This window comes from Malurus melanocephalus, unplaced genomic scaffold (assembly GCF_030028575.1).
Source record: "Malurus melanocephalus ecotype Western Australia unplaced genomic scaffold, MMel_1.1 scaffold_93, whole genome shotgun sequence".
Classification (NCBI taxonomy): domain Eukaryota; kingdom Metazoa; phylum Chordata; class Aves; order Passeriformes; family Maluridae; genus Malurus; species Malurus melanocephalus.
The window spans coordinates 1069424-1082068 of NW_026623325.1; the positions used below are offsets into that span (position 1 = coordinate 1069424).

Genomic DNA, 12645 nt, shown 5'->3' on the forward strand with positions numbered 1-12645 from the left:
AGATGTTGGTTGCTTTCATCCCTATCACTACCTTATCTGTGACTAGAATAAAATATGCTCARTGACACAATATGTTAGGAAGCATGTAATCACCAACAGGATTATTAAATATTGTAACAGGCTGCCCAAGAAAGTTGTCTCCTACCCTGGAGATATTTAAAAGAGATGTATGTATGGTGCTCAGGGACACCTGGGTTAATAATTTGATTTAATGATCATAAGCATCTTTTCCAACCTGAATAATTCTGTCGTTTGGAAGATTTCTTCTGGATTAGTGTTAGCCTGTTTTCCTTGACTAAACAGAAACTTCTGTCCAACACATTAATTTAGAGTCTAATGTCCCCAGTAAACATTGGAGCRCATATRATARAATGGTTTAGATTGGAAGGGACATTTGAAGATCACCTAATCCAACCAGTCTGCCACGGCAGAGACAGCTTTCACTGCATGAGGTTGCTCAAAGCCTCATCCAATGTGACCTGGAACACTCACAGATGGGGCATTCACAGCTTCTCTGGGTAACCTGTTCCTGTGTCTTGCCACCTTAATTGTAAAAGAATTATTCCTCATGTCCAATATAAACCTACCCTCTTTCAATTTAAAGGCATTGCCGCTTGTCCTGTTAGTACAGGTCTTGTTAGAAAGTCTCACTGCATCTTTTTCTGTAACCCCCTTTTGTATGTTGAAAGGTCTCCCCAGGTTTCCCTTCTTCAGACTGAACAACTCCCAACTCTCTTTGCTTTTCTTCACAGGAGAGGTGTTCAAACCTTCTGTCACTTTTTGTAACCCTCTTCTGTGCCTGCTTTAACAAGCCTGTTTCTGTCTTGTACAGGGGACCTCAGAGCTAGATGCAATATTCCATGAGGGTCTCAGCAGAGCAGAGAAGAGGGACCRAATCACTGCAGACAGACTGACTTTTTGGGCAGCAAGCACAGGTTGCTGGCTCATGCCCCATTTTCCATCTACCAGTTCCCCCTAGCTTCTCCAGAGAGCTGCCCTCAATCCATTCAGCCTCCAGTTTGTTTCGATATTGAGGATTGCCCTGATTGACCTTGCACTTGGCCTTGTTGAGCTTTGAGTTTTCCATGGGCTCATTGCTCCAGTCTGTCTAGGTCCCTCTGGATGGCATACTATCCCTCTGGTTTTATCAATTGCATCACTTTGCTTGATGTTACTGGTGCACTTGCTGAGGTTGTGCTTAATCTCACTGCCTGTGTTGAAGAAAGTGCTAAATAGTACCAGTCCCAGTGCAGACACTTGAGGGACGCAGCTTGTTACTGGTTTCGACTTGGACTTTGAGCCATGTATTGTAATTGCTGGGATGCAGTCATCCAGCTAATTCCTTATCCATCACATATATATATGTCTCCAATTCAGCAGCAAGAACATTTTGGGGACCATATCAAAGGTCTTGGGAGAAGTCCAGGTACATGAAGTCCATATAGATGTGCTTTGGAGTGGAACTTAGGTTTTATTTCTCTCAATGGAATCTAGTTTTTGTGCTTCAAAAATGCACCAGAAAAGGAGTCAACATCTGGTAAATTTGGGATGCAATTTACAATTGCCCTGATCTGAACCATGTTATTCATGCCAGTGTAGCTCAGTGTGTTGCAAGAGCTCCATACCTCTGTAAAACTTCAGTAGTGTCTTCTTCCTTACCTCTGCCCCAAGTTGTACTGACACATTTTTTTCAGCTTTTTAAAAAAGGTTTAGTTTTTGCAAGATGGCTCTGCAAATAAATAGTACAAATGGCAGGAAAGGATGATACAGCACTTTAGAGAAGGAATGAATAAGAAAGAAAGTGAGAACCTGAAAAGCCACAACGGTAAGAAGTACATGAACATGAAAGACAAACATGATATATAGTCTCATAAACTTGGCCATTAAGGAATTGCAGGGAGGAGCCTGAAGGATGAAGGCACAAGGCAGTGTGGTAGGTAAACTCACCAGGAATTAAGTAGGGAAGTGTGATACACCTCAGTTCAAGGACCTGAAAACTGGATTTTACAGATCTTTTTTGGAGAACTTAAAACGAAGGAGGTAATRTGGCTGAGAAATGAGATGTGTAAAAAAGATGTGTAATATGAAAATGGGTATCTATGAAAATGGGATATGGAAAAAGTAAAAAAAAAAGTCAAGATCTCTAGATGTTCCTCTGGTATGTTTTTGGAAGGAGAAATGCAACAAAATGTTGAGAGAGGCTGAGGCCTTAAAAAAGTAAGGAATAATTGATAAAACCTTAATGAAGTATTATTACCTACCTTAATGAGGTGTTAGTCATGGTGAAAGCTTCAGACCTAAATGAGTAGCAAACTCAAGTTTTCACGAGTGCAGTTGAGTGCTGCTGGAATTACAAGCAGATGTAGCTCTATGGCACATGCTGTGCTTTCCTGATAAAAGAGACAATGTGCTTTCACTTGAAATTGAAAAGAGGAGAATCTCAAAATGTTTCGAGATGTTAAGGTGCTACCAGGATAATAATACATTTGAAGTGCTAGAAGTATAGAAAAGTTTGGTGAGGGCACTCAAGTGGATTTTAACTTTAGGCACTCTGGTAGCTTAGTTTGTCAGTAAGGATAACATGCCTTCAAATGTAAATCTTTTTAATGCTTTAAAGAAAAAATGAGTTTTGTTCTGTGTCCTTTTCCCTTCACCTCTTCATTCCAGCTCTTCTGTTTACCCTCAAGCACTACAACAGGTAAATTTCTAGCTTGTCTTAAATACTTGAATAATAGGACAACCTTGACAGATACAAAGTCACACCAGAAAATTATCTTTTACCTGCTAGGGAATGTGTGCCATTACTTGCACTAACAAGGGTTTGTGGAACTTTGTCCGTGAATGGATTTTAAAGCTACACATCAGAATATGTTGTTAATAAAATGCTTTGGGGAAAGAAAGGAATGCTGTAAATAGGAGGAAAGGATTCCTTCTATTTAATGAACTGTTATGGACTAAGTAATGTCCCTAAGAATAAGATGGGCAGTTGCTCATGTCTGTAGGTTGTTTTCGTTATCTGAAGTCATGGAACTTAAAATCATCCTTATATTTGGGTATTAGTTGTACATTAGTTGTAATAACACTCCAGAAATACATTGAATAACTGCAGTAAGACATTCAAGGCTAGGTAAGTCCCAAGTGCTGTATAGTATTTGGTGTAACTGCCACACTATTGAAAATTTGTGTAAATGTTTTTTCTAATGCAAAATTGATTCTATTCAGTTTTAATTTATGCTTAATCAATGTGTTATTAGTGACAGTCTTCAGAAGGCCAACATTTAAAAAATTCTGGTAATAATTACTTTAAATGAAAGCTTAAATTCCAGAGATAAGCATAGAAATGACATTTTATTGGGGGATTTCTTCACCCCCAGGACTGTATCTATTGCTGCATACCAAGATACGGAGCTTGTAATTTAACATATGATCTTTCTAGATGCATTTCTTTCAGAGAAAATGTTTTGCATACACTCTTGTTATGCAAATTACTCATGTAGCAGGTTATGCTACAAAAGATTGGGCAAAGATGACTTGGTTCCATGGTCATTTATTTTCCAAAACTACAGATAGAAAACTAGTGGAGTCTGAAACATGGGGACATGCATCTGTGTACTGCCAGAACATAATGAAAAATTATTTTCTAGGTTTATTGATTTCTACTGAGGAAGACTTACATTTCTCCTGACTTTGCAATTTGCCACATTGATTGTTATCACCACATTGAAAAGGTTATTGGGCAAACCAGGAACTTTTATAGGAATGAATGACATATATGCAGATCTTGGATGTGAAACTGCTGTGTTTTGCTCTCACTGCTCTACAGTTCTCTGGCTGCAGGCTGGACTAGGGTTCGAAGGTTTATCACTGAGGCTGGACACATTAGGCTTGTTAAAGCTTTAGAACAAAATAACTAATGAAAATGTCAGATTTCACATTCTTCTAAATTTGCAGAGTTTGTCTCAAACATTGGTTTAGAAATCCATGCTGTCAGTACCTTTTTAAATTGCAGTTTTCTTTGAAGATAAAATTGCTGCCTTGCAAACTCAATGCAAGTGAATTGAAATCTGCAAAACATGTCCCTGGATGTGGGTGGGGACCATCCTGAAATTTGTTAATGTTCTGAAGCTTYGTTGCAGTGGAGAGTGGTACCATGAAACAGAATTTTTTACATTAAACCTGAATTAAAAATATTTTTCTTCCATTGTCAGTCCTAACAGAAAAATAATTTTATGATCATATATCTATGAATAAGTTCTCTGCATGTCTCTTGATTTACTTTTATGTTTGTTTGGGTTTTTTGTCTTGAAGATTCTTGGATATCCCAGTCAGCTTCCTTTCCTAGGAATCARAAGCAACCAGGTGTGGATTCCTTGTCACCTGTAGCATCGCTTCCTAAGCAAATTTTCCAGTCTTCTGCCCAGCAACAGCCTTCTAAGCAAGTTAAAGTCACATGCGCAAACTGCAAAAAGCCTTTACAAAAGGGACAGACTGCATATCAGCGGAAAGGATCAGCTCACCTTTTCTGTTCCACTCCCTGCCTCTCATCATTTTCACACAAACCTGCTCCAAAGAAACTTTGTGTCATGTGCAGAAAGTGAGTTTTTAATTTTGTTTTACTTTAGCAGCTAAATCCAGTAGTATTTGAGATTCTCATGCCTGCATAAGAGTTGCTCCATTGACTATATGAGTGCTTTATATAATGTCACTTCAGCATTTGGAAATGTTGAATTCACCATGTCTAACAAAATAATACCAGCTTTTGAATTCAGAGTATGGAGTATTGTTTTATTGAAGGCCAATGCACTTAAAATAACTGAGGTTTTTTTTAAGACAAGGTGTCCCAAGTTATGGCATACCTTGAGACAAGGTACACTTCATATATAAAGCCCTTTATGAAAAAAGTGGACCATGTGTTTTGTAGAAAATACTTCTTTTAATAGATGAAGATGTAAAATCAAGAGGCTTTAAAAGGATGAGAATACTTGCAAGAAGCTGGAAGAAACTTGGGAGTTCTTCTACTCTTGGTCACATGGGCTTAGGGAGAGCCTTAGATTTTCCCCATAAGTGGGGCAACTGGCAACTCGGTCGCTGAAGATATCGTCAGGTGGGCAGTACAGAGGGAGTGAGTGACAATCATAGCTACAAGGGGCTTATTCTAAACTACGGGATAGGTTTTACTTGTAGTTTTTCATTATTTGCCAGACTTGAAATTGTCAAAGACAAGTCTTGTGTAATTGTGTTCTTGTAGTGTTTAGTGTACAAAATAGCTGTACTATCTTTTTCTTTCGGTGTACTGTTTACTGAGCTTTTTGCACTGCTTCATGTTCTCAGTGTGGTACATGCTGCAGTGGCATGGGTTAAAGGATGGATTCTTGCTGAACTAGAAGGCTTGCAGTAAAGACTGCCTTTGTTAGGGTATGCTCTGGAGAGCGTGGTCTTTGCTCAATCACAGGTTTAAACCAGTGAACAAAACCTTTACTTCACTGTGCAGTAGTGGATTAATGGCTAGTATTCAGATGCAAACTACTGATATTTTTTTTCCCTTGGCACTTAGTAAAAATAAGCTATAGAAAATTTGATACTCTATATATCCATACCTTGGTATACTGAAAACAAAAAAATGTAACATATTCTAGATTTTTAAAATAGGTGTAAAAGCTCAAATTCTCTGAACCCTTCTCTCTACAAGGCTAGTTAAAAGCAATCCTTGCTCTTACTGTTGGCTTATGTGTTTATACACTATTATTCAGCTACCATATTCATCTAGCTGCCTGATGTATAAAGATGAACCTTAGACTTCATTCAAAGACCTTAGTCTTTTTTTTCTGACTGAAATCATGGCTAATCCATGCTTCCCTTGCCACTTGGGAGATACTTAGCCTGTGTATTGCAGGAGGCTACATCCAAAACTGTCCTAAATGAAAAGGCTTTATTTTTGAATGATAGCTTATAAGGTTATTTAAAATAGTTTTAGTGTATTTAATTTCTAGAGAATCCTTGTAAAGTTACCTTCGACAGTTTCTTAGGCAATGTTACGTCTTTGCTTTTCCACTACTATGCAGTTTTTACTCAATCACAGTTAAACAGAAGGTAGCATATGCACTGAATTGTTCCTGTCTAGTAGTGTTCCTCTATATAACCCAATGGGAAAAGTAAAAATTCCTAGGTATTTTATTATAAATTCTTTTTCTAGCACTCTTCTGTACTTTTCTGTAACTACATAAATAGCAAACTCCTCAGGGCAGGAGCTCTGCCTTTGTTTCGCAGAACAGGAATGGTAGCCCTCCCTGACACAGATCTTACTGGCTTTCCAAAGGGTAAGGCAAACTCTGCTTCCCCGTGGTGGAAGAAGGCAGTCTTGCAAATGTTGCTATCAGGGCTGTACAAGTTTACTTTCAAGGAAATGTGTCTAGGGAAACAAAATATGTATTTTCCCTGTTTTCCCAGTGTTTTTTTACTCAGTTTTAGGGCTTATAGGCATGAGTATGTGGGGCATATGTTTTCCTACTGGTGATCCAGATGTGCCCAATCAGTGTTTTAATATATTCTGCCCAATAACATTTCCTGTATATTAATAATGGAATGGAATTTTTGTGGGTTTTTTGCTTAGAAGGCAAAGGAGGAGACTTTTATTTCTTCTCCTTACATCTTCTAATATATAGTGTGCAATAATTTGAGACTGTGTAAGTCTGTTTGGTTAGRATAATGTTTGTTCCATTTCAAATTACTTTTATTGATGGTTGGCTTTCTGGTTTAAGGCACTAAATTGATGCAGTTTTATGGGCAACTGCATGTACTACTCAGATGCTTGGAAMTTTAAAGGAATGATGGAATTAACTTTTTTAAATTTTAAATAYAAAATTTCTAGGCACATATGTGGTAGAGTTTTAARCTATTTGGTTGTGTTTTTAAGTGTRAGAAGGCAACATGCTTTTTCCTCTCATCCCATCCTGTCTGGAAGTTGTGGATTTACAAACAATTATTTCCATAAGACCATTTCTTGCTTCATACTAGAAATACGATCTTTTCATATGTAACTGAAGTATAGCTTTTGTATAAAAGAAAAAGCCATTTCAAAATGGCTAGTTCAAATGTGCTCTGTTAGTTTTTTTGTATAAAATTGGGTTTGCCGTAACAGCACCTAATTGTGCATTAATACCACTTAGTTCTAGAATAATTTAATGGTAAAAAGTAACCCAAGCCTAAAGAAAAATACGGGTTTACACAGTAAAGACCTTTTATTTAGTAGTTGTAAAAATATTGTTAACTTAGTGTTCATCCTGTGACTATCAACTGTACACTAAAAAAACTTTTTTGAAATGTAAGCTTTGAAAGGAGGAATGAATATTATAATGTGTGAAGTGTTCTTGTTTATATATGTATTTATACACAAGCACGTGTTTGTGGRTTTGTTTTTCTWTTTCAGAGATATAACAACAATGAAAGGTACCATTGTTGCTCAAGTAGATTCAAGTGAGTCCTTCCAGGAGTTTTGCAGTACATCTTGTTTATCCTTCTATGAAGATAAACAGAATCCCTCAAAAGGAGCCTTGAATAAATCAAGATGCACAATCTGTGGTAAACTAACTGAGGTCTGGTTGACTGTTTTTTGTCTTTCTCAATAAGCATATTAATAACTTATATAATGAAATAAGAGAACTTAAAATAACCAAATGTGAAATCTTCAGTATTTTCATACACAGTGAGATACTTAAATATGCAGGCTTAATATTCATAAAGAGCAGCTGAAGGAAGAAATTATTCCAAGAGGATGATACTTCATTTTTGTGTCAGAAAACTGAAGTGCCTTTTGCTGATAATGTGTTTATTAGGCATAGAATCTTGTAATTATAACCCAGATCTCCCACATGAAAGAATTCCTGATTTTACTGTATGTTTTGAAAGGTAATGSAGATGGTTTTAGAAATTTGTAGAGTATGTGTTATTATAAATTCTCATGAATGTATTTATTTATTCTTGTTTCCTTACTGAGCCCACCCTACTTCAGGCCCCTACTTTACAAAGCATATTGTCTGGCCAGTGTTCATATGTCAGGTTCTTCACCTGTAAATTGACACTTTTATAAAATTGCATAAATTTACCTTCTGCTCTCCTATRCAATTAATACATCCTTCCCTGTGGTCTTTGCATCTAGGCTAAAGAGTAAATGGGTCTAAGAGTTTTTTTCCTAGAACTTTGGAGACAACAGTAATATTCATTTCTGTTTCTATATTTCATGGTCGTTTTAGGTTTTTAGATARTACAGTTAGTTAATAGTATTGTTAATATATAGTTATATATTAGTTCTTTGGATGTAGGATTTCATGCTGGTCTAATAGTTTCAAACACCTTTGTGCTTGTCCAGTGATCAAATACTTTTTATTTTTTAGATTCGTCAYGAAGTTAGCTTTAAAAATATGACTCATAAGCTGTGCAGTGACCATTGCTTCAATAGATACAGGATGGCAAATGGTTTAATAATGAATTGCTGTGAGCATTGTGGGGAGTATTTGCCCAGTAAAGGAGCTGGAAACAATGTCCTTACTATTGATGGCCAGCAGAAAAGATTCTGCTGTCAGAAGTGCGTTGGTGAATACAAGCAGGTAATGATTTCTTTATCTATAAATTAAAATTAAATAAACATTAATACTACTTAGGTTTATCCTATTACTAATGGTTTTACTTCTCCTAAGAAGACAAGAATAACAAAGACTTCTAGAAATTAAATTCATGCCAGTGAGAAAAAAACTRTCTGCAGTGAACCTTTTACTGCTGTCTTCTTTTGATGTTGCTATAATAGCAATACCTATTCGTTATAAATAAAAATATAATTGAAATTAAAGTTTCTGCTAATATTTTCTATTTCTTCCTATCRAGTGTATCTAAGCATATTAATAGCAAGCACAACACACAGGCTTACTGGTCCTTAAGGATGGGGGATTTTATATATAAAAGCTCACTTGCATGCAGCTGAAACATTAAAAAATATGCAGAACATACAGATGGGTCATTGCTGTGAGAAGGCTCTAATTGGGTTTATAACTGTAATGTGTCTCATCTGCATTGTATAGCACAAGGTTTAAAAAATTGTTGCTTTCATCCTTCCACGTGTTAAATTTTATGCTTTCATTTTATTTACTTTGTTTTTCATTTATTTTTAGGACTGTTAAGGTTATAGTAAATGTATTTRAAGATAATTCCAAATCAAGAAATCTGATGCTGATGTGTTTTACATGTTGCAGAGCCAGCTTAGCTCTGAACTGTTGCTAATGCTGATTGAAAGGTTTAAATATTAATCACAGTATTTACAGTATAATAGRATAGCTCTGAAAAATTAAATACTTCAGGGGCGGACATAGAATATGGGGATTTGGGCATTTTTATTATTTGGGATCTTTTGCTTGGTATGTTCTGCTCTGAGTTTATAGGGGTAGTGTTCTGAAATATGAGAGTGCTGTTTTACTAGCAACAAATTTCTGATTTTGAAATACACTYTTGAATATGTGCCTGGCCCCAGTGTTGCACATTGCATGGGGTTCATTCTTCATCTCTTCCTATTTTTAAGAAAGCAGTGGTCCAAGAGAAGGGGCATGCAGTGCTGTATTGCGAAGTTCTTTAACATTGCATCTTCTCACTGGACGTTGAGCTCTGATGTTTTTGGGGATGGCTGTTCCTGTGTATGTGCTATGTGTAAAGAGCAAAGCTGGAAACATGCGTATGTAAACAGCATAACCGGAAACGTAACATAAGCGTTGTTTTTTTGCCACAGCTGTACCAAAAGGGACAGACAGGATAGGTTTTCAAGCTACTAAAAACCTAGGCATGCCCAGAAGCCTCGGAAAGACTTGAAGAAACGTTGAATACTGTCTTGAAGAAACAAAAGTGCAGGAGATAACTTTGAACATGAGACATTCCCACACAACCAATATAACTTACACTGCACATGGAATTATGAAATCAACATGGAATTTTGAGGTCAAATGATAAATTTTTACTTTGATGACAGAAATACTGTCTTTGCTCACATATTGTTGTATTTTGTGTTTAGATATGTATTTGAGAATGAGAAGGATATGGGTAGCAAGTTGTATGTTCTGGTTTAATTTGGGGAGGAAGAACAATTTGCAGTACCAAGAATGTTCGCAAGTAGTGTCAAGTTTGTGCATTATTGTGAGAACCTTTAAAATTGAGACACRTTTTGGTTCATTCAGTTCTTACAGCAGATTTTATGCGAGCAATTCCTTTATCAAAATATTTGGTACTGTGCAACTATAATAGGCTGTGAGAAGCTTAATTTGAGTGCTTGTGTGCATCTGGTTTGGAATGGTGATTAAGTGTAATCCTTAACTGGTAGATTTCAAATATTCATGGAGTGTGAGGAGTTTGGGGTATTACSAAGAGAAACTGTTAAAGGAAAATCCTGTGTGACCAACCGAGTGGCTTTCTGTTACAGATTAACTACATCAGTGGATAAGGGAAGGGCTATAGATGTTGTTTATCYAGACTTCTGTACTTTTGACATGGTCCCCCACAATGTTCTTCTCTCCAGATTGGAAAGTGATGGATTCAGTGGGTGGATTGTTAGCTGGATTAGGAGTTGGTTGGATGGTTGTATCCAGCAGGTAGTGGTCAATGATTCAGACTCCTGACAAACGTTGGTGACAAGTGGTGTCCCTTGGGTCCCTATTTGGACCAGTGTTATTTCATGTCTTCATTAAGGARTAGACAAAAGGACCAACTGCACCCGCAGCCAGTTTGCAGATGACACCAAGCTGAGGTTGCAGTGACCCACCTGAACATTGGCATGCCATCAAGAGGGACCTGGACAAGCTTGAAGTGGGTGCATGGGAATCTCAGCCATGTCAAAGACTTTGCAGATGTACAGATAAAGGACAAAGACCAAGTGCAAGGTGTACCTGTGTTCAGACATCCCCAATATGAGTCAGGCTGGGGAATGAGCAGATGGGGAGCAGCCTTGCCAAGAAGTATTTACAAGTGCTGGTGGATGTGAGGCTGGACMTGAGCTGTCWATGTGCACTCACAGCCCARAAAGCCAAACGTGTCCTGKGCTGCATCCAAAGCAGTGTGGGCACCAGGGTGAGGGAGGGGACTCTGCTCTSTGCTCTGCTGAGACCCCACCTGCAGTGCTGCATAGAGATCTGGKATCCCCTGCACCAGAAGGACATGGACCTGTTGGAGAGAGTCCAGAGAAGGGACAATGAGATGACCATAGGGATGGAGAATCTCCCCTGAGAACTTAGGGAGTTGGGGTTGCTCAGTCTGAAAAAGAGAAGGCTTCAGGGTGACCTTCCAGTAACTGAAGGAAACTTAGAGGAATGATGGGGCAACAAAATTTACAGAGCATATAGTGACAGGACAAGGGGGAAAGGGTTTAGATTTAAAGAKAATAGGTTTAGATTAGGTATTAGGAAAAGAAATTTACTGTAAGGGTAGCCAGGTGCTGGAACAGGTTGCCCAGGGAAGTTGTGGATGCTCTGTCCTTRGAAGTGTTCAAGGACAGGTTGAATGGGGCCCTGAGTAGSCTGGTCTAGTGGAAGGTGTCCCTGATCATGGCAGGGAGGATTGGAACTAGGTAATCTTCCAAMCYAAACCATTYTGTGATTCTATGAGTGTATGAAACTCAAACTATAAAATTAKGAGTTCTTCTCGAGTATGCTGTAGGTGTCCAAAGTTGCTCAGGACACAAATACTTGAAACTTTAGTTGTCTAATAGGGTTTATTTAGGTTTACAATTTATTTAGGTTTTTTGAMTATGTTCAAGGAGTTCTGGTTCTTTAGAAAAGAAATTTAGACTGGAAAATGTCACTGACAACCCATTGGGCCACAATTGGTAAATTATGGGTTGTTTTGTTCAGTTGTAACAATGTTTCCTTGGAAATCATTAGATMTTGCTTTTAAAGGAGAGCTGCTGAAGGAGAGAGTCTGGGAGAGTCGTTATTAGATACTGAAATAAACTTAATGAAAGAAATAATACAGAAAAAGTTGTTGTCGTTTGATTTCAGCATTGTGTTGTACAACTAATTATTGTGTGTCACATAAGACTTGTAGCAAATGTTTTCTTACAACCAGTTGTAAAATAAATAGGTCTTACTGGTATGAGCTTTGTATTAAGCAGTTTATATTGTAAATGTCATACACACTCAATATTGCTATACAATTGTAGTAGTAATAAATGAAAAATCCTTCTTATTACTTGTACCTATCTATATACTTAATCACTTTTTTTTAATAAATATTACACTGACTTGAACACATAATTTTTCAGTAACTCATCATGGACCTTTTTTTTTTTATTACTTTCTTGGAACGAAAAAACTAAACTTGTGGGTAATAAAAATTACAGTGGCTCTCAGATTGACAAGTAATTGGATTACTGCAAGTAATCCATYTGCTGCAAAGTATTTCTTTCCTCTGCTTTAGACTGTTCCTGGGAGTAAGAAACAGTAGTATTCCTGGGATGGAGAGTACCTTTTTCCTTAAATGTCCTGAGTCACCTTTCAAGGTGGTGGATGCAGTTTCAGAACCTGCTTTAAAAATAAGACACACATAATTTAATTATTGCATTATGTGTTTTGATTTCCTGAGAAGTCATGGCTGTTCTTTATTTCCTAAAAGTTGAAGTGA

The 12645-nt window shown here is 37.3% G+C and overlaps 1 protein-coding gene across 8 annotated transcripts in view; it reads left to right on the top strand.

Annotated features, from left to right (window-relative positions):
* ZMYM2 (zinc finger MYM-type containing 2) overlaps window positions 1-12645 on the top strand; it is a 90044-nt gene that overhangs the window by 21155 nt on the left and 56244 nt on the right. For all 8 annotated transcript variants that reach the window (XM_057368490.1, XM_057368491.1, XM_057368492.1 and 5 more), the window contains 3 exons: window positions 4309-4594; window positions 7427-7592; window positions 8391-8603. In XM_057368490.1, the coding sequence (XP_057224473.1) occupies window positions 4309-4594; window positions 7427-7592; window positions 8391-8603 (665 nt within the window). The remainder of the gene's footprint in view (window positions 1-4308; window positions 4595-7426; window positions 7593-8390; window positions 8604-12645) is intronic.